The sequence below is a fragment of the Notolepis coatsorum genome (genome assembly GCF_963971535.1).
Source record: "Notolepis coatsorum genome assembly, chromosome: 6".
Taxonomy (NCBI): Eukaryota; Metazoa; Chordata; class Actinopteri; order Aulopiformes; family Paralepididae; genus Notolepis; species Notolepis coatsorum.
In genome coordinates this window covers 84712203-84734697 of record NC_140170.1, presented here as the reverse complement: position 1 = coordinate 84734697, position 22495 = coordinate 84712203, and the positions used below count along the sequence as shown (strand labels likewise).

The following is a 22495-nucleotide window of genomic DNA, read 5'->3' as shown; positions in this document are numbered from 1 at the left end:
TGGCGTGGTCACGTGCAGGAGGGTGCATGTGTTTAGTTTCCACGGGCACAGTAGGTGCTGGAGATTATGATATTGCAGTAGGCAGAGCGAGACGCTCAGCCAGTATTCATATAACTAGGGTTATAGGATAACCTTACGTTCTCCATGTCCCTCTCCTCTTCCATCCTGACTCTACCAGCCTAGAGTTCTTCAATAGCTTCCTCTAGAAGCAGGCACTTCTTTCAAAATGTATGCTTTTTGACCATTGGCTCTCTCCCTCTGGAGCTATCTTTTCCCACAATCGAGTTCTTTCTTCAGCTCCTCGGCCTCCTCAAGCTGCTCCTCAAACTCCCGGCTGCTTAGCCATCCCGTATTTCTGCTGACACTCCTCCCACCGGCCTCTTGAAACCCCCAACAGTCAGCTCTTCCTTCAGCTGCTCAGTGCTCAACGTCCTCACTTGTCTCCCTAATCTCTTTCTTCTTCTCTCTGTTCTGTATCTTCCCAACGTCTGACGCGCAATGACACATGAAACCACTTTGAGCTGCTGATATCCAAAGTTATATATCCAGCTCATATCCAGAGTGTGGTACTACATAGGGGCGACAGCGGCTCGGGAGGTAGAGCAGTCGTCTGGTAATCCGGAGGTTCCTTGTTCGATTCCCGGTCCTCCCGGGCAGCATGTCGATGTGTCCTTGAGCAAGACACTTAACCCCTAATTGCTCCCGATGAGCAGGTTGGCACCTTTCGTGGTCGCCTCTGCCGTCGGTGTGTGAATGTGTGAGTGAATGGGTAAAATGTGAGGAACAAATTGTAAAGCGCTTTGGATAAAAGCGCTATATAAATGCAGTCCATTTACCATTTACATAGTATTTTAATACATGGCACTGCTTGTTACTTGGATCTCAAAGGGTTGAATAGAGCTTTATTTAAGCATTACATCACGCGCAGGAGTGGTTTGTGAACAATAAACCATGCCTAGGGGTGGTCGTTAGACCCCCCTAGGCATGGTTTATTGTTCACAAATCACGACTGCAAGTGGTGTAAAGCTTTTATACAACTGCCACATTCATCCAACCTTATTTCTATACAATAAACACACATTAATCGAAGATTTATTGAAAAAACCATCCGCCAGAAAAAGTAGTTCCCACAACTACAAAAAAGACAATTTGCCTCCATGTGGAAGCAGCTCGGAAGTGCATCCAACCAACTAACACATCCAACTGTGTATTATTGGAATGATTGAGAGAAGTTGCCTCATGTGGAAGCAGCTCGGAAGTGCATCCAACCAACTAACACATCCAACTGTGTATTATTGGAATGATTGATTGAACATTTTATTACCAGATGCAGAATGGGTACAATACAGTACGGCTCAATACACACAATTGTTAAGGGGATGCAGACCTACTTTCTATAGAACTTCATTCTTAGATGCTTCTATAGAAAGTAGGTAAAACAAATTAAAAAGTTTTCTTTGCCCTATAGGAAAAAAAAGTTTTCTTCGCCCTATTTTTTAATTTATTTTTTTAAACCTACTGTAGGGCCTAAACTTAACCAGTTGTACAGTACAGTAATAAAATTAGCAATCAATCAATCAATCAATCAATCAACTCAATAGGCCATGCTCACTTAGAACAGCGCAGCACCCAGCTCTCTCTCAGTCTGACTATCCCCCGCGTTGCAGACAGGAGTGTGTGTGTGTGTGTGTGTGTGTGTGTGTGGGGGGGGGGGGTGGGTGGGGGGGTGGGTGGAGACTGAGCCAGCGTCGGACAGTGAGAGTGAGGGCTGCAGTCAGAGAGAAGGAAAAAGAAATTGAAAGAAAATCGCAAATTAATCAATCAATCAATCGCGATTTTTCTTTTGTTCTGTATTGACTCATGACCCATCAATTACATCATCCAACATTGTTTAAAGGACTAAGACATTCGCTGTGACAGAATCGCTTCATATTTAGTCGTTAGGACACGATCCGGCGGATTGATGTGATGTGATTCGGTTGTGGGCGGGTCCTGGGCCAGCAAGCGTGGACTGTTCGCAATACATACGTGTAAATGGACTGTTTCAGCCAATCAGAATCGAGAAATTTGCATGCCGTTGTATAATTTCTTATACATCACACAGAAGAATACAAGATCAAGTGACCAAAACTTTATTTACATTTAACAATTTATGACTGATGAATCTTCCAATATTTATGAAAGTCTCGTTATTGTGATCTACCACAACCTGGGTCATGTGAACTGAATTGGAGTAGAAATAGCCCTAATTCACACCATGAATAAAGCAAAGAACAGGTGAAAAACAGATATCAAGGCACAAACATACTGCAAAAGACTTGAAAAAGACAAATGAAACCGAAGCAACGGAACAATGTTAGGAAAAGACATAAAACATTTCGTATGGAAATTATCTTAAAGGAGACACATACATTTTTGTTTCTTCTTCTGATTTTCTTATGGAATGTTATTCAGTTTGTGAGGAACACAGGCTAATCTATGGACACTCATGCAGAACAGTGCGGTATAATACAGCCGTGAATCTTGGTTCTGTGTAAACATAGTACAAAAACGATTTTCCCTCAATCCATTTTCATTCTCCATGCTTGCTTGTTTTCTTTTAAAATATAAGCTCTATGCAATCAAAAGTTTCATAAAATGCAAACATATGTTAAAATAAAGTAAAACATTTTATCCTAAAGAAAAATCTCAAAACAAAAGCTAAATGTAAAATATTAGAATACAAAAAAAGTCCTACTTGAGAAATATCAATGCAATTTTTTTTTATATCAAATAAAATATCCATCATCCAGAGAAATGATCAAAGTGGGGTGCAGTGATCCTCTGTGTCCCCTTAATGAGATTCCTGGGTCACCAGGAAAAGAAAAGATTAATTTAGCTATATTTTCATTTACCAATTAGCACAAAAGAATGGGTTATAGTTATCACATGTTTTTGCCATTTCAACAATTATTACTTCGCCACTTGCAAATAGCCAGCTAATAAGTCTGTGCTAAACCACATTTTAAAACAGCAAGGTCTCAGATCAGTGCTCCTCAGACAAATGCCTAGTTATTTGGGGATTCTCCTACCATATTTTGAGCGTATTTAGGCGTGAGCAGGGGTGTAAAGTACTTGAGTAATTGTACTTCGCTACAATACTTAGGTACTGTTTTGGGGGATTTGTACTTTACTCAAGTATTATTAGATTTGTATCTTGTATTTTTACTCAATTACATTTCAGAGATTTTTTTTTATGCCGCACTTTATTTAAAAACAGCCAATCAAATCCCCATCAATGGAAAATTAACCCGCCCATACCCATGCTGATTGGTCCTTGTGCAAGACTAGAAAGCGTGTATCTTTGATTAAACACCTGCTATCAGAAGAATAGACAGTCAGACTTTTTTTTTTTTTTACTTTTTAGTACACATTTAAAAGTAGAAACTTTTTTACTTTTACTCAAGTGTGTTTTTAGCGGGGAGCTCCAGTAGCTCACCGCGTACCTCGAGCGCTATTTCGGCGCCGGGGACAACCGTGCTCGTCACGGATCTGGGGTTTAGCGAGTTCGAATCCCGGACTGCAGCCGTGCCTTTCCCAGAGTGTCTTCCCCCCCATCTGTACCCCTTCAGCCTGTTTCTGTCGGTCATTCTTGACCAGAGTAAATGCGATAAACGCAAAAAAGAGCCAGCGGAATGGCCAAAGTTTAAAAAAAAAATAAAAAATGTGTTTTTAGCCAGATACTCTGACTTTTACTTGAGTACGATTTTGAGACGTTACCCATACTTTCACTTAAGTATAATTTCTGGGTACTTTTTACACCCCTGGGCGTGAGAGTGAGAGCGTGATGGTTGAGGATGAGTGAGTGTTGAAATGACGCCAGCACCCCTCCCCCCGCTCCCTAGAAATTCAGTCTATTATGGTATCATGGTTTTCATTATGAAAAGCAGTAATCATTGCATGGCTGCTGCAGCCTCTTATGGGGAGTCTTGTGTCTTGGGCCTTCATGGCCACTCAGGAAGTCCTGGATGAGAAGGAGGAACGGTCTTGTGTCTTGGGCCTTCATAGCCATTCAGGACGTCCTGTATGAGAAGGAGAAACGGTCTTGTGTCTTGGGCCTTCATAGCCACTCAGGACGTCCTGGATGAGAAGGAGAAACGGTCTTGTGTCTTGGGCCTTCATAGCCACTCAGGAGGTCCTGGATGAGAAGGAGAAATGGCTCTTAGAGGCTACAATAGAAAAAATATGATACAAATTCAATGTATGGACACTAGAGATTAGGGTTATGTTCCAATGCTACAAGAATAATGAGGCACAATTTTACATTTCATGATCTATCATTGTGAATGGGCACTAACGTATCATGATCAAAATAATACTGAACAATTAAATGAAACAAGAATGCTGCATAATATAATTTTATTTTTTTATAGATGTTTTAATTTCCTGGAAATCAATTTTTCTTCTATTGAATGAAGAGAGGCTCCACTCCCTGCACCAACTTAAAAAGTTTGGTGTGTCCAGGGAGGCGATGCTCAACTTCTACAGAGCCACTGTGGAGAGAGCGTCCTCACCTTCTCAGTGACGGTGTGGTACGGTAACACGACCGTCCATGATAGGGGACAGCTAAAAAGAACTGTATGCACAGCGTCAAAAATCATTGGCTGAGGGCGGCCGGGTGGCGCAGCGGACTAAGCGCTTGTCACCAACGCGTGAGACACTGGTATCGAATCCGGCTGTCAGCGTTGCCTCCGGCTTGGCCGGCCGTCATACTTGCTCAATTGGCAGAGTGAGCGGGAGGGAAGCCGGTGGGTGGTAATCTGGTCGTTGTAAACAGCGACCCCTACAGGTCGGTCAGGGCGCCTGCACAGCGAGGAAGGGAGATGGTGAGGGTAGTGTGAGCCTCCCACACGTTACACCTCGCCAATGAGAGTCCGCGCTGGCAGGTGAAAAGAAGTGGCTGGCTGACTCTGCATGTATCGGAGGGGACATGCGATAGTATCTATCAACCCTCCCTAGACCGACCAGTGGGGGGCACATGCGAGCAACGACCAGGAAGGGGAGGGGGGAATTGGCACGACTAAATTGGGATGGGAGAAAAACACAGAAAAACAGGAGGAGAAAAAGTGGATAAAAAAATCATTGGCTGTGATCTTCCTTCTGTGGCCTCTATACTGTATATGCCGCACACATCAGGCGGAGATGGGAGTGTTTAGTGATTAGTGACCCCTCTCATCCTGCTTACTACCTCTTTAACCCCTTCACTCTGGTAGAAGACTCCAAAGTCTCAGGTGTAGGATATCTCGTTTTAAGAATATTAGTACATATCCCAAGGTTGTCCGTCACGTGAACTCAAGCCCTAATGCACAGGCACTCTGTACTATAAGGGCTAGCACTAGCCGACAGGCACTTTAACCCTTTCACTGCCACACAACAGAAGGTTAACCCTTCTTCGCCGTTGGTTGTGTGATAGTAAAGGGTTACCCTTTTGTCATACCGTATATATATCTATCCACACATCTGTCTGTACATACATGCACATAATCCTTTTACATATCTGTAGATACTATATATATATATCTGTACATATCCCTTACCTACTCTTACTAGTTACGCTGCTGGCCAGTATGACTACTACCATACTGTCTTTATACCTATATCACTGTACATATTAATATTACAACTGTAATATTACTGTACATACATCTGTACATACATCTGATTAGCACTACATCCAGTAGTACTAATTCATATTTTTTTTATACCTAGTTTAATCACCTGTACCTTGTATATTACTATTGCACTTTACTGTTACATTTGCACTCTGGTTGGATGACAAACCTCTTGTCATTGTACTGTACTTGTGCTGTCTAAGGACATACATTTGAATGTAATTTAATCTAATATAATCACATTTCTGAAAACAATTCAATTGACCATATTCACACGGTGGCCACTTTGCTCTTATGGTACAGTATGCTCAGGTCAAATTCCTTTCCCAACCTGAGCATAGAATATTAGAACCCAACCTGAGCATGACATAACAGCAAAAAGCCCACTGTGTGAATATGGTCAATAGATAGTGAATGAACAACCCTCTGCAGCCACCTACCCCCCCGCCACGTGTGCCGGCCTCCTCTCAGAAGAGGCCGCAGTCCTTCAGGTTGTTCTTGATGATGACGTCCGTGACGGCGTCAAAGACAAACTGGACGTTCTTGGTGTCTGTGGCGCAGGTGAAGTGGGTGTAGATCTCCTTGGTGTCTTTCTTCTTGTTCAAGTCCTCAAACTTGGTCTGAATGTAGCTGGCTGCCTCGTCATACTTGTTAGCTCCTGAGTGGCAAGAGATTGGGCAGGTGAGAAAGTATTCTGTAGTATATATATATATATATATATATATATATATATATATATATATATATATATATATATATATATATATATATATATATATATATATATATATATATATATATATATATATATATATATATATAGCCACACACACACACACACTCACACACACACACACACTTGGATTCTTATTATATTATTATTATTGTATTATGCACAATCGTTGCGGGCAAGACCCCCCGCATTTCACTGTATACTTGTATGCCGTGACAAATAAAACTCTTGACTTGACTTGGCACACACACACACACACACACACACACACACACACACACACACACACACACACACACACACACACACACACACACACACACACACACACACACACACACACACACACACACACACACACACACACACACACACACACACACACACACATTGTATTTTCAATGAAATCAAGCTAAATCATGCAAATTTCGGGAGCCAAATTGTACAATAATACTGTCTGTATCAACCACTGGTTCTCAAACTCTGTCAAGTCGTGGACCCCACTTGGTATGTTTCTTTCTGTCCCAGGGACCCCTGTCTGAGAAGATGGTTGTTAGAAATGATCAGTAGAAAACGGTTGAAATCTGTCTTGAAATCTTAATTGGATCAAATGGACTGGGATACCACCAGATGTATCTCCTGTTTACTTATGTCTTATTTCAATAAAGAAACACCACCAACAGCATGGTTATTAATATAGCACAGCGCTCTGCACGCAGGCTGCTCACCTGGGTACTCTGGGAAGCAGATGGAGAGAGGGCTGTGAGGGATCTTCTCCTCAAACAGGTCCTTCTTGTTGAGGAACAGGATGATGGACGTCTCTGTGAACCACTTGTTGTTGCAGATGGAGTCGAACAGCTTCATGCTCTCATGCATGCGGTTCTGAGGGAGAGATTCAAGAGTTTATTACCATCTCAATGAAACATTGCTTGGAGTATAATACTCATCATCAGCATAGATGTGGAAGGAATACACAAAGTAAGCAAATAAACGAAATGCTCTCTAATAGGCATATAGATACATAATAAAGTGTCTGGTGCATTTAAGACAAGATAAGATATTCCTTTTTATAATAAACTCTGGTTATAAGAATATGAGCAAGTAAACGGTGTAATCAAAGGTGCAGATGAGGGTCTGTGTGCCCTATCAGTTATATTATAAGTTACAATAAATATGGGCAATAAAACAATCTGAATATATACTATGAGTAAGTCAAGCAAACAGTATACAGTATAAATGCAGTATAAATAAGGTACCCTAACTGGCATGATATATGCCATGTACTCCGTGCAGTTTAGGTGGTAAGAATACTTGTTGCGGCCTCAACCCTTAAATCCTTGGACTCTGTATATCACTCTGCCCTCAGATTCATCACTAATGACTCATAACTGTGTCCTTATGAGAAGGTTGGTTGGTCCTCGCTGATGGAGAGGCGCAACAAATACTGGTATTTGTTAATGTTTAATACTCTTATTGGTAGGCTGCCTCCTTATACTACATAATTATTGGATTGGAATTCTGGTACCTATGGAACCCGTTCTAGTGACTGGCTGGTTATTAAGGTCCCCCGTGTTTGCTCGGAACAGGTTAAATCCAGTGTTGCGTTCGTCATATCAACACTGGTTGCACGCACGCTAATGACGCCACGTGCACGCGCGCTCCCGCGCATGCGCATAAATGTTCTCTCGCTAAGCACAGACTAAAGACAATGCCTAATTGCCTCTACGAATGGAATTTAACACATTTCATTCACAAGTTCTGTGTGAATGTATCTGAGAACGTATTTAACACACCTGACGACCGGCGCTATTGATATGCAAAGTAGCCCAGGTGGGTACTTATAGCGAGTTGGCGAGTGCAGCGCATTCCTGTGTGCACACGCTTCTGCTCACAAAACTTTGGCTGCACTGCGTGCAACCCTGTCCCATGAAGAACGCATCACTGGTTAAATCCACATTTAGCTATGATGCCCTTAGCTCATGGAGTGAAATGATCCCCTTTGTTGCAGAGTTTAAAACCTTGATCTCCAACTTTTGTCAATCAAGTTGTACATGTTTTAATTGATTGTTATCCTTACTTGTCTAATTGTTGTGATTGATTATGATCTGGCCCATTGATGATCATGGTTTAACCAAAGGTAGACCTGACCAGTCCCAAGCCATTCACTAGCTACAGTACAATAACGCACCAAAGCTACCACCAGGGGGCAGTGTTGTTTATTAAAAAGCGATGTCACCTGTGAATAGCAGAGAGAAAGAAGCCCATTGATCATCATCCCATCTGACCTTCTCGGCACGTAAGATGATTGATGTGTAATGGGCCATCGAATCGACAAATTAATTAGTTAAAACTGACCCTTGAATAGAGATAGTTGGTCTTCCATTATATAAAATGTACCCGCTAACTCAATCTCAAATGGGCCGCTACATTATTGTCCACTACCTGGACCGGCACCACACTGCAATTAAGCCGTCATTAGCAGGAATCTATCTGAGTTGCATTCTAATGGCTTACCTTACAGTCCACCTCATGCTTAAAGGTCATACGACAGACATTTATATAATTAATTTAGCAATTATAGATACATGGGATTGCACGTTGAAAATGAGTGAGTGTATATTGAATATTCAGGAAAGTTATTGAATATTCAGAGACGTTATGGAAAAGGTTTTCTGACACTAAGCTCTCAGGATAAAAATGTAAGTGTTAAAAAAAAAGAAAAGAAAAGGTGTGGGCAAAAAGGTGTGGGCACACTCACCCCCTATACACTCACACACACACACACACACGCACACACACACACACACACACACACACACACACACACACACACACACACACACACACGCACGCACACACACACACACACACACACACACACACACACACACACACACACACACACACACACGCACGCACGCACACACACACACACACAAATAGACACCTTGGGTAATTTTTGTTTAATGTCACTTTTGTTTTGTGTGAGTGTGTGTGTGTGCATGTGTGTGTGTGTGTGTATGTGTGTATATGCTGAACAGTGAAGACCAGTATGTGTTCAAATAGATCCGCTATTAGCTCTATCTTTAATCTTTCAAAATGTTCAGTTGCTATCGCTATTAGCTCTATCTTTAATTTTTCAAAATGTTCATGGTGTTCTTGTTCTTGTTCTGTTCTTGACTTATTGTTATGTTTTCTTCTTGACTTGTTTAAAGAAGACCTGTATGGCCCATGGGGACATTAACGTGTGTTGTCGGGCCTTATAAATACATTTGATTTGATTTATGTGAGAATGCTCGCTCGTTCTTCTCTTTTCTTGGACCTAAAAAGACGTAAGGTCCCCCTGGCATGTGGTTCGGCCCCTAACTTCCTAGGCTTCAAGAGAAAGCCGAATGGAAAGCTGGACAGTCGCTCTCCTGGCTTCGGTGTGTGGTCAGACTGGCCGGACCTTAATGCCATGTGTTGCTGGGCTGATGTTACCCTGGAGTGGGTGGGGTCTAACTCTGAGGCAGTGGCTGTCTCAGAGAATATTATATCTGACCCCAGTATCTCTGTCAGAGCATCTATGTCTGTGTGTGGAATGGATCACCAACTTCCACTGACTAATGCCCGAGGTCGCCTCCTGTGGGCACAACAGCAAAGACAGCGGGAACAATGGACTGAGTTGAGACTGCGTGTCTCCCTGCTGCAGAGTGCGGACCATTCTGTCTCTCACTCTGTGTTAAATTTTTTTGCCATAGATGAGTGCATTCTTTACTTTGAAAGCGAGATTACAGGTCTTACCATCTAAATCTCTCCATCTGGTTTCCAGGCAATCATGCTCCTCACTGTATTCATCACGGCAATGACCAAATAGCTGAAACCATGTCCCACATCTTAAATGGTTGCCATGTATACAGGGGCCTCTACATAAGTAGGCATGACAGAATAGTAGATTTGATAGCGAAAAATATCTCTTCTATTTTTAGGTCCTCCATCACGCTGTTTAAGCATTCTACTGTGAAGCCAAGCATGTTTAACCTGTGCAATGATGATTCTGTGTTCTCTAATATTACAGCTAACACCCCTGATGTCTTTGTTGTAAATGAACACCTTGGGGAGGTGTCCATTCTTGAGGTTGGCTGTACTTTTGATTACAGCTTAGAAGAAGCCTTTCTAACCAAAGTGTTGAAATACCAACAGCTACAGCAGACCATCTCACAGCTAGGCTACAGATGTAAACTTCTAGTTTAAAAAAAAATCTTTGGCAGCCTAGGGCATGTGCACAAGTTGGTTGTGAGGGGCCTTTTTTTTTAAAAAAAATAACGCTTCTTTTTTATTTACATAATTGTGCTTGTAAGTGGTATTTTGTACTTTTTTGCAGATCTCTTGTTGGAATGTGTTGTCACTTCCTATGTTGTCACTTCCTGTTTGTCTTGTATACACTTGGGTCACTTACCCTTCATGCTTCATGCAAGCCATTCTGAAGAAGGTGTGTTCACACCGAAACGTCATGATATGATTTCAGGCTGCCAATAAATTTGGAAAAACCTGGAGTGCGTGCCTGGACATTGTTTCCCTATTTTTGTGAGGGGCCTACAAATAGCCGGTCTCCCCAAAAGGAAGGCCAAGCAGTTAGCAAGGTACTGCTCAGTATCAGCTATTATAGGAAGCCGCTCAATTTGGATGAGGCGTTGTTTCCTTTACCCATGATTCGTGTCCGATGTGTCTGACAAGTAGTTCAGCCATACTGTATGTAACAGCGTTCTGCCGTCCATGCACTTTGTTCTTTCATACTTTCTGACTGCACTGGCAGTGTTTATGTCCTTTGTATGAGGCTTCCTTGTACTTCTGTTCATGTGGACATGAATACACATTTCAAATGTGTGAGAATGTGCGTGTGTGTGTGAGAGAGAGTGTGTGTGTGTGCGTGCAGGTGAGAGCACTCTCCCTACCATCTCCTCGTCCTCAGCCAGCACCAGGTCGTAGGCACTCAAGGCAACGCAGAAGATAATGGCTGTGACTCCTTCAAAACAGTGGATCCACTTCTTCCTCTCGGAGCGCTGGCCACCCACATCAAACATCCTGCAGGGGGAGAGAGTGAGAGAGAGAGAGAGAGAGAGAGAGAGAGAGAGAGAGAGAGAGAGAGAGAGAGAGAGAGAGAGAGAGAGAGAGAGAGAGAGAGAGAGAGAGAGAGAGAGAGAGACAGAGAGACAGAGAGACAGAGGTGCGGGACAAAGATAGAAATAGAGAGAGGGAGGGGAGAGAGACAGATAGGGGGGAGAGAGAGAGAGAGAGAGAGAGAGAGAGAGAGAGAGAGAGAGAGAGAGAGAGAGAGAGAGAGAGAGAGAGAGAGAGCCAGAGAGAGAGCCAGAGAGAGAGCAAGAGAGAGGTGGGGACAAAGATAGAGATAGAGAGATAGAGAGAGGGAGGGAGAGAGAGACAGAGGTGGGGGACAAAGATAGAGATAGAGAGAGGGAGGGGAGAGAGACAGATAGGGGGAGACAGAGAGGGAGAGAGAGTAAGATATATATATAGAGAGAGAGAGAGAGCGAGAGAGAGAGCCAGAGAGAGAGCAAGAGAGAGGTGGGGACAAAGATAGAGATAGAGAGATAGAGAGAGGGAGGGAGAGAGACACAGAGAGAGAGAGAGAGAGAGAGAGAGAGAGAGAGAGAGAGAGAGAGAGAGAGAGAGAGAGAGAGAGAGACAGAGGTGGGGGACAAAGAGAGAGGGTCAAATGACCCAATACGAAAGTGCAGCACGGAAAGGGTGATGTGAAAGAAGAATAGCATCGAAGAAGAAACCACAGGATGTGGGATGGAGGAAGAGACGGAGGGAGAGATGGAGGGGAGGAAGAGATGGAGGGGAGGAAGAGATGGAGGGGAGGGGAGGGAGAGACGGAGGGAGAGATGGAGGGGAGGGGAGAAAGGGTGAGGGTGACATTCCATCCATAGCTGAGCATTAACTTTTCATGAGGTTGCTTTGAGAACAAAAAGGACAAGGAGGAGGAGGAGGAGGAGGAGGAGGAGGAGGAGGAGGAGGAGGAGGAGGAGGAGGAGGAGGAGCGCTATCCGTTAGACACTCTGGGCTGTGATGAAGGGCTGCGCGGCCGGTGTGGGATCCAGGCGGAGAGAGCGCAGCTGGTCACTAAGGCTTTGGCTAATGGTTGAATGAATCTCACATCCATGATGGAAGACTTTACAGGTGAGTGATGCTCCACTAACAGGCAAACCCAACGCTGTCACCGGTGTCCTGCTGCTTCAGGGAGGGTGGTCCTTGTCCAAAATAGTCAACATCCACGTTATACTAAATCCCAATTACTGGGCTGACAGTAGGCCTATAGCATCGCAAGATATGTGAGATTAGGGTGGCAGTGAACTCTGCACAAAATGGCTGCAACCATGGGATGTTTCCCTCCTTTCTGAAAGCTAACCAACAGTCTGTTTCTGTATGCTGTTGCTCACCAGTTTCCCAAGGGAAAAACCGATGGATGCAGTAACGTGAGATAGTTGGTGACATTAATTGTGACCTGTTGTCACTTGTTATGCTATGTACAGGGTGTACCACCTTTTCACTATCGATACCAATCCTGAGTCCTAAACTTTCAGCATCGGCCGATACCAAGTATCGAAGACCGTCAGTTTAGGGTCATTGGACATACAGTTATTGAGATCTATAATAAGATCTCCATTAGAGAGATCTAACATGCTTCTACGTGTTAGACATGCAGCAAATCAAATCACTTTGTATCAGAGTTTATGTACTGGGGAAATGATCTGATACCGACACACTATTTTAGTACATACCGGTATCTGTCTGTAGGTACTGTTTCTTTTATTCTTCTTTTCCATAGTCATGAAAAACGGGACAAGTGTCTAAAGCTGTGGCTCTTTGATTGATTGCCTCCATGTATTATTCAGTTCAAATAAGGAGAATGACAGGAGGCAAATGTCAGACGGAGGAAGAGGTTTATCTGAAAGCAGGTCACACACACACACACGCACACGCACGCACGCACGCACGCACGCACGCACACACACACACACACACACACACAGACCCACACACAAAGCCACGTCAAACCCCTCAGACGCACAGAGAGAAACAACCTGATTTATCAGCCACATCTATCTTATTTATCTGGTAAACCCAGTAAATCCTCTCCCCAAAACTGAAAGCAATTTACACCTCGCTCTTATCAGCCGCCTCGACACCCATCGGAAAAGCCGCAACCGCTGACGATAATAAAAAAAAAAAAAATGTACAGCACAACGAATGCATTGTGCCACTGCATGGATCCATCAAAAACATTCCTCTTATCTCTATTACTCACGTTAAAGAGTTCAGGGGTCACACGAGTCGCTAAACTGCCTGTAAGCCGGCGTTAAAAATAGATCACAACAGGACGGTGTTGCCTCGCCCCAGGGCTGCTCTTTGAAACACCATCACATTACCATTCAGTTATTGTTATGAATGGTCAAATACATAGAGGGAGTCCGCACACAAGCTGCCCCGTGAAATAATAGGAGAACGGCTCCCAAAGAGCCATGAAAGCTCACACTGGAAGCAAATGGCTAAAGTGGGATTTGTACTTAAAAGGGGGATGTCACCCACGACAGTATGGCCAGTATTTGTGAACACGCACCACTCTCTAGGCTTAGGCTCACGAGGCTTATATTCTAAATCTATGGAGCAGCCCAAGATTTTACATCCCAATGACATCACCGATTGGACGGTTCTCTCTCTGATTTCTAGCTTCAGGAGAGAATGGTGCGTGTTCACAAACACTGACTGAACTTCGCCGGGGCACAAGGAAAGAACATTGTGTGAATTCTTCAAACGGGTGGCATTCCCCTTTAAGTATGAATCACACTTTAGCCATTTGCTTCGAATAGTTTTTTTTGTGCCTTTCAGACAATGCTGCCTCTGCATAAAGGTTGTGCCGGCTCAGCGCCTCACTTGAAGTGCAGCTCCTTGAAGGTGAAGTGTGTCTCCACGATGCCGGTGGTCTTCACTCGGGTCCGCAGCACGTCGTCCTGCGTCGGGATGTAGTCCATCTGAGCGATCCTCTCCAGGTCGTTCAGGTAGCTGTGGAGGCAACACACACACAACGTGACACACAGACACCAGCACGCACACACACACACACACACACACACCGTGACACACAGACACACACACACCGTGACACACAGACACCAGCACGCACACACACACACACACACCGTGACACACAGACACACACACACCGTGACACACAGACACCAGCACGCACACACACACACACACACACCGTGACACACAGACACACACACACCGTGACACACAGACACCAGCACGCACACACACACACACACCGTGACACACAGACACACACACACACCGTGACACACAGACACCAGCACGCACACACACACACCGTGACACACAGACACACACACACCGTGACACACAGACACCAGCACGCACACACACACACACCGTGACACACAGACACACACACACCGTGACACACAGACACCAGCATGCACACACACACACAGACACCAGCACGCACGCACACACACACACACACACACACACACACACACACACACACACACACACACACACACACACACACACACACACACACACACACACACACACACACACACACACACACACACCTCTTGTGTGTGTGCTGTCTTCATGTATGTGTAGGTTCCTGTGTGGAGTCACACACTGTATCTCTACATGTTTAATCTTCGACACATGCTGTTGTCCACGAGCAAGGTCTTACCACAATTACCGAACGCCTGAATCCATGGCGTCAGCTTTGAATGTAGCACAATATCGGGCAGCTATCTTGACCATAAATAGCCATGTTAGTTAGAGTAGACCGCTTTGAGATTCCTACTGTAATGCTCTATATAAAATAAATTTATTATTGTGGCGTCACGTGGGTAAAATAACAGAGGATGCCAAAACAAATTTATAATTTTTTTTTAATAAATTGTTTTCATATTTAAGCCAAATAATATATATAATATATTTCTCCCTCCCTCGCTCTCTCTCTCCCTCTCTTTCTGAATATTACACACACACAACACAAATATATATACACACACACAGTGGTTTCCTGCAGGAGGTCTGATTATGAATCAGAGAGAGCGAGAGAGAGCGAGAGAGAGAGAGAGAGATAGATAGAGATATGGCCTGATGTCGCCGCCGGAGCGTTTCTCAGCGTCTTGCAAGATATTGCTGACATGGCAGAACATACATGTATACAGTAGCCTGTGGCTCGGCCCATCAATCACAAGCAGACCAGTACAGTATGACTCGGCGAGTCGGCGCCACCCCATCAACACAATAACACAGTATGATATGACACGGCAGAATATACAGTATGGCTCCCCCACACACACACACACACACACACACACACACACACACACACACACACACACACACACACACACACACACACACACACACACACACACACACACACACACACACACACACACACACACACACAGCGGCATCACTTATGAAAAATTATTAGGTTATTAGGTAGTGGTACTCACAGTCACCATTGTTGCAGCTGACGCTGCAAAGTAAAGTAAAGCAACGTCCACAATCACAAAGTTCTCCAAGTCCTGTGGGTATTCAGGTATTCTCCTAAACTTTTCTGCAGCTGAGCGAATTTCAGGTATCCTCAATGAATTAATCCGAGAGAGGAATCCGAATTTCAATCAATCAAACAATGCTGTTTGTTTAGACATTAAGACTCACATAACGTTAGCTATCTCCGGGGTTCCCTCGTATTGTTGTTTTGATTCAAATGTGGCCGCGAGGCATGTATATTTTCCCCAATGCAGTTTCACAGAGGCGATGACGTCGTCACGTTTAGCTTTTAATGTGATTTGATTGGTCAATCGGTGGAAACGTTCTGGACTGGCCCGCCTCCAGGGCGGCAAATTTGAAGACGCTAGAGTGCTTCGCTGTCAAACGGCCCCGTGTTAAGGTGTGGGAAGCACTTTATTAAGCTTGAATCTTATTGGCTAATAATTGGTTCTGGACTCCACAACCATGAATCACATGGTGGAAGCTTGAAAAAGACACCTCCCCTCTGCCCTCCGTTCTATATTCTGCCTGACTGAATCTGCAGTGACTGAGCACCAGTGATGGGAGTAACAGCGTTATAAAGAACGGCGTTAGTTTCTTCAGTAACGAGTAATCTAACGGATTACTCTTGCAATCTTAATAACGCTGTTACCGCTACTGCCAAAAAATGCGGCGCGTTACTGTCTATGATTGAAGCTTTTTTTTTTCATCAGAAAGATCTCTGCGCCAAGAGGCATTCTGTCCTTCTCAGCCAACCTCAGCGTGCGATTGGCTGAGGTTGAGTAAAATGTCATGGTAAGCCAATCAAAGGTAGAGGTGGGCGGGTGCCTCCAGAGTCTGACACAGCGAGTCAGCGACAACACAAGCGAGTTCAGTCAGTGTGAGACTGCGATCCGTGTACGTTTTGATAGTTTGTTTGGCGGCCAAATAATCAAAAACGAATCAAACGAACAACACAAGCGAGCAATCAATGACAGACCGCGGGTCCATGAGTGTTTTTTGTTCACTCTTGTGTTAGTTGTTGCAGCGCAGGGCACTATACAGTAGTGGAGGCTACAGCCTTATCAACAGTGCTGCACTTCCTGGTTTAATAGCACAGTCTTCAGGTGCTCAGAGATATAAATATCTGTATGTCATGCATGTCTTAAATGTCATGATTAGATTTGTTTAGATGATTAGATTAGATTCTTATATCTGTATGTTGTGTATGTCATAAATGTCATGAATTGAAAATGGGGGACCCTGATGTAAACAAGACGAAAGTCTTTCTCTGGTCTGCATCCCCTTAACAATTGTGTGTATTGAGCCGTACCGTATTCTGCAATCTGTTAATTAAAATGTTCAATCAATCAGTATATATTTGTTATTTATTTTTGGTATAGTGCTTAACAAGCATAATTTAATGTTGCCCAGTTGTGGCCTGTTGAGGGGCAATACATGATATCAAAAGTTCCAAAACATCTATTGTATTTGTATGATCCACTATATAAACATAGTAATTATAATAATATCTACATACATGGCATTTGATTTGAGGCTAGTCTCACTTTGTCCCACAGCAACATTAAAATAGTTTAGATTTGTGTATGTTGTTTATGTAAAAAGAAATTACTTGAAAGTAACGCAATAGTTACTTTCTGAAGTAACTACTTACTTACTTACTTACGCCTTTTACCCCGTTTGGGGCATAGGCCGTCAACAAGGGTTCTCCAAGCATCCCGATCCTGAGCCAACCTCTCAAGCTGGCCCCAGGTGTGTCCCATCTTCTTGGCATCATCTTCCAAGTCTCGGCGCCAGGTGTTTCGTGGTCGGCCTCTCTTTCTTTTCCCTTGGGGGTTCCACCTGAGAGATTGTCTTGTGATGCTCAGGGATGGTTTACGGAGTGTATGGCCAATCCATCTCCAACGCCGTTGGAGAATCTCTTTCTCTGCTGGCTGTTGTTGTGTTAGTTGCCACAGGTCTTTATTGCTGATGGTGTTAGGCCAGCGAATCTGGAGGATTCGGCGCAGACAGGTGTTTAGGAAAACTTGTAGTTTATTGGTTGTTGTGACAGTGGTCCTCCAGGTCTCAGCGCCATAGAGTAGGACTGACTTCACGTTGGCGTTAAATATCCTGATCTTGGTTGTGATGGAAATGTCTCTTGAGCTCCAGATGTTTTTTAGTTGGAGAAAGGCTCCTCTGGCCTTGCCAATCCTGGCTCTCACATCAGCATCTGTTCCACCTTGCTTGTTAACCATGCTGCCCAGGTAGGTGAAGTTGTCTACCTCTTCCAACGCTTCTCCTTCCAGAATGATGGGTGATGTGTTGTCAACATTGATTCTCATGACCTTGCTCTTTCCTCTGTGGATGTTAAGCCCAAGCCGAGTAGAGTTGTCAGCGATGGTACTGGTCTTTTCCTGCATCTGCTGCTGGGTGTGAGAGAGAAGGGCCAGGTCATCTGCAAAGTCGAGGTCTTCTAACTGCGTCCATAATGTCCATTGTATGCCATTTCGTTTCTCTGCCGTGGATTGCTTCATGACCCAGTCTATTGCCAGCAGGAACAGAAATGGTGACAACAAACAGCCCTGTCTCACTCCAGTTTTTATCTGGAAGGCGTCGGTGGGTTGACCGCCATGAATTACCCTGCAGGTCATCCCCTCATAGGAGTTCCTGATGATATTTCTGTACGTCTCTGGCACTCCGTAGTGTCTGAGTAGCTTCCAGAGGGTCTCTCTATTCACGCTGTCGAAAGCCTTTTCGTAGTCAATAAAATTAATGAATAGGGGTGAATTCCACTCTAATGACTGCTCCAGTATTATCCGCAGTGTTGCAATCTGGTCTGTGCAGGATCTGTTTTTGCGGAAGCCCGCCTGGTGGTCTCGTAGCTGTGGGTCGACGGCGTCCTTCATCCTGTCCAGTATAATCCTGTTGAATACTTTTCGTGGGATGGAGAGTAATGTGATCCCTCTGTAGTTTGCACATTGGCTCAGATCTCCTTTCTTCTGTATTTTGACGAGGTAGCCCTCCTTCCATTCTGATGGGATGTGTTCTTCTTCCCATATCTTCTTGAAGAGAGGATGGAGCATCTCTTCCATCGTCTCTATATCGGCCTTCAGTGCTTCTGCCGGAATACCGTCGGGTCCTGCAGTTTTGCCGTTCCTCAGCTTCTTGATGGCTTTGCGGATTTCTTCTTTTGTTGGCACGCTGCAGTCTATCAGCAGATCCCTGTCAGCTTGCTGGATGTCAGGTGGGTCCTGTGGTGCTGGTCTGTTTAGCAGTTCCTCAAAATGTTCTACCCATCTTTCCTTTTGTCTTTCCTCTCCGATGATTGGCTGTCCATCTTTGTCCTTAACTGGTCTTTCTGGTTTACTAAACTTTCCTGACAGCTTCTTGGTGGTGTTATATAAGTCTTTCAAATGTCCATGTCTAGCTGCTTCTTCAGCCTCTGCCTCTATATAGTCCTTCTTGTCTGCCTTGATGCTTTTCTTAACCCTTTTTGTGGCTTCTGTGTACTGGTTTTGTGCTTTGACCTTTTCGGCTCTTGTTCGACTGTTGTTGATTAGTGCCTTCTTCCCTTTCCTCTCCTCTATCTTCCTCAATGACTCTGCTGATATCCACTCCTTGTGGTTGTGTTTCTTCAGGCCCAGTACTTCTTTGCACATTGTACTTACTGCTTCCTTCACAGACTTCCACTTCTTGTCGATGTTTTCCTCCTCTTCTTCCATCAACTCTTGCAGGGCTTGAAACTTGTTCCTAAGTGTGAGTTTGTATTCTTCTAACTTGGTTGGGTCTCTCAGAAGTGCGGTGTTGAATGTTTGTCTCCGATTCTTCTCCCCTGTCCAGTTTTTCTTTAATTTCAGCTTCAGCCGGGCAACCAGGAGGTGGTGGTCTGAGGCAACATCAGCTCCTCTCCTAACACATACATCTTGAAGGGACCTCCTGAACTTCTTAGTGATGCACACATGGGCTATCTGGTTTTCGGTGTTGAGGTCCGGTGAGATCCAAGTAGCTTTGTGTATCCTTTTGTGGGGGAAAATGCTTCCGCCGATGACCAGGTTGTTAGTGGCGCATAGGTTTGCGAATCTCTCCCCGTTGTCGTTCATCTCTCCTATACCTTGCTTTCCCATTGTCTCCTCGTAGCCTCTGTTGTCACTTCCTACCTTGGCATTGAAGTCTCCCATTATGATGGTATTTCTGAATGATGTCATGTAGTCTGCTGTAGTATTCTTCTTTTCTCTCTTCATTGCTGTCATTTGTAGGGGCATAGCACTGGATAATGTTCATGTTTATTTTTGCCTTCATAGTTCTAAAGGAAACTGCAATGATCCTAGGACCATGTGCCTCCCATCCAATAAGTGCTCTCTGGGCAGCCTTGGACAGCATCAAGGCCACTCCCTGGGTATGGTGTGCATCGTCCTCTTCATGGCCTGAGTACAGTGTCATCTCGCCTGTGGCGAGCCTCTTCTGGCCGGATCCGATCCACCTTGATTCACTGATTCCGAGTATGGCAAGATTGTAATTCCTCATCTCGGCAGCCACCTGCGCAGTCTTTCCGGCTTCATACATGGTCCTTACATTCCATGTTCCGATGGTGGTAATGGCCCTGCTTGAGAGAATGGTGGTCGGCAGGGTAGCTTCCGGATGTTTCCGGCTTTCACTACACTGCGTCATACTTCCTACCTGAGGTCCATCCTCTCTCAGGGCCGGAGATTCTTGGTTTTTCTTTGTTGACGTTTTTGTAGCAATGAGGTTTTTACAGGATGGGGTCGCTGGCCCCAAGCCCAACCTTCCACCATTTCTGGCTTCTGGTGTTTTGGAGTTGGTTTGTTAGTCCTCTCCCCTGGCCTATTGTCTTCCAGGTAATGGATTGCAGCCTCATACCACATGAGGCCAGACAGGTTTCGGGTTGTGTACAAGCTGTCTCGGCACATCAAGCCCAACCTACTCCTGCTACTGTGTAACGAAAGCTGCGACCAAACGAGCATTTTCGCCCCAGCAGCACAAGATAATTACATAATTTGTAACTGAGTAAGTAATTTAGTTACTTTTTGGAAGAAGTAACTAGTAACTGTAACTAGTTACTTTTAAAAAGTAACTTGCCCAACACTGCTGAGCACAGAGTGACTGCTAGCCTGCCTCAGTGAGTCTGACAGTGTTAGAGAGAGTGAGAAGGAGAAGAGGGAGAAAGAATATATATATAACACAGATGAAAAATAATGATTTTTTATTATTATTGTAAACTATATAAAAATATATATTATTTTTATTTTTTATTTTTCATATTTCATATTTCATATTCATATTTTAATGGGGAAGCCTGGCTTCCCTTGGCTTCCAGGAGGATTCGCCACTAGTGCCCAGACCCCCCCCCCCCCCCATATGTTGTCTTTTTCAGCAAACTTTGGCAACATACACATTCTTGTTTGCTCCATATTAATGGGTTTCATGTATGACTTGAATTACTATTAAAATGTGTGTGTTTGTTTGTGTGTGGGTGTGTGGGGGGTTGGGAGGGTGATGGGTCTTGCTGAGAGACTGCTCGTAGGAGTTAAAATGAGATCAAGCGCTCTACATGATATTGATGTTGTGGAGAGGAGATAGAGAGGCCTCATGCTCCATGGAGAGCCGATGTGGGACGAGGATGCAGAATTGTTTCCGATTTATGGGACGTCAGCGAATACGCAACACAGATAGCGTTATGTAATTAAGAAGACGAGCATACAGAGATGAAGAATGTCACTGGGATCTCTCTTTCTCTCTGTCCCTCTCTCTCCATCCCTTCCTCCTCTCTCTCTCCCTTATCTCCCCCCTTCTCTCTCTTCCTCTCTCCCCCTCCCTCTCTCCCCATCTATCTCTTTCTCTCTCCCTCAATTCATCCCCCTCTCGCTCTTCCTCTGTCACTCCCTCCCTCTCTCCCCCCTCCCTCCCTCCGTTGATTAATCTCCTCTCTCCATCCCTTCCTCTCTCTCTCTCTCTCTCTCTCTCTCTCTCTCTCTCTCTCTCTCTCTCTCTCTCTCTCTCTCTCTCGATTCATCTCCTTCTCTCTCATCCCTTCCTCCCTCTCTCTCTCTATCTCTCTCTCCCTATCTCCTCCTCGCTCTCTTTCTCTATCTCTCTCTATTCCTCTCACCCTCTCTCCCTCCCTCTCTCTACCTCCTCTTTCTCTCTCCTCGATTCATCACCTCTCTCTCTTCCTCTGTCCCTCCCTCTCTCCCCTCTCTCTCTCTCTCTCTCTCTCTCTCTCTCTCTCTCTCTCTCTCTCTCTCTCTCTCTCTCTTGATTCATCTCCTTCTCTCTCATCCCTTCCTTCCTCTCTCTCTTTCTCTATCTCTCTCGATTCCTCTCACCCTCTCTCCCTCCCTCTTTCTCTCTCCCTCTGATGCATCCCCCTCTCCTTCTCTCTCTTCTCTGTCCCTCCCTCCCTCTCTTAATTAATCCTCTCTCTCCCTCCCTCTCTCTCCATCCCTTCCTCCCTCTCTCCTCCCGTTCTCCCCCCTTCTCTCTCTTCCTCTCTCCCCCTCCCTCTCTCCCTCTCTCTCCATCT

At 44.6% G+C, this 22495-nt stretch overlaps 1 protein-coding gene across 1 annotated transcript in view; it reads right to left on the bottom strand.

The window, feature by feature from the left end:
- Positions 1 to 2130: 2130 nt before the first annotated feature.
- Positions 2131 to 22495, bottom strand: part of gnai2b (guanine nucleotide binding protein (G protein), alpha inhibiting activity polypeptide 2b) — a 283026-nt gene continuing 262661 nt past the window's right edge. Inside the window, exons 5-9 of the mRNA XM_084317689.1 lie at positions 14323 to 14451; positions 11319 to 11448; positions 7113 to 7266; positions 6092 to 6309; positions 2131 to 4177 (exon numbers count right to left, since the gene is read on the bottom strand). Coding sequence (XP_084173815.1) covers positions 6119 to 6309; positions 7113 to 7266; positions 11319 to 11448; positions 14323 to 14451 — 604 coding nt within the window. The 3' untranslated portion in view covers positions 2131 to 4177; positions 6092 to 6118. The remainder of the gene's footprint in view (positions 4178 to 6091; positions 6310 to 7112; positions 7267 to 11318; positions 11449 to 14322; positions 14452 to 22495) is intronic.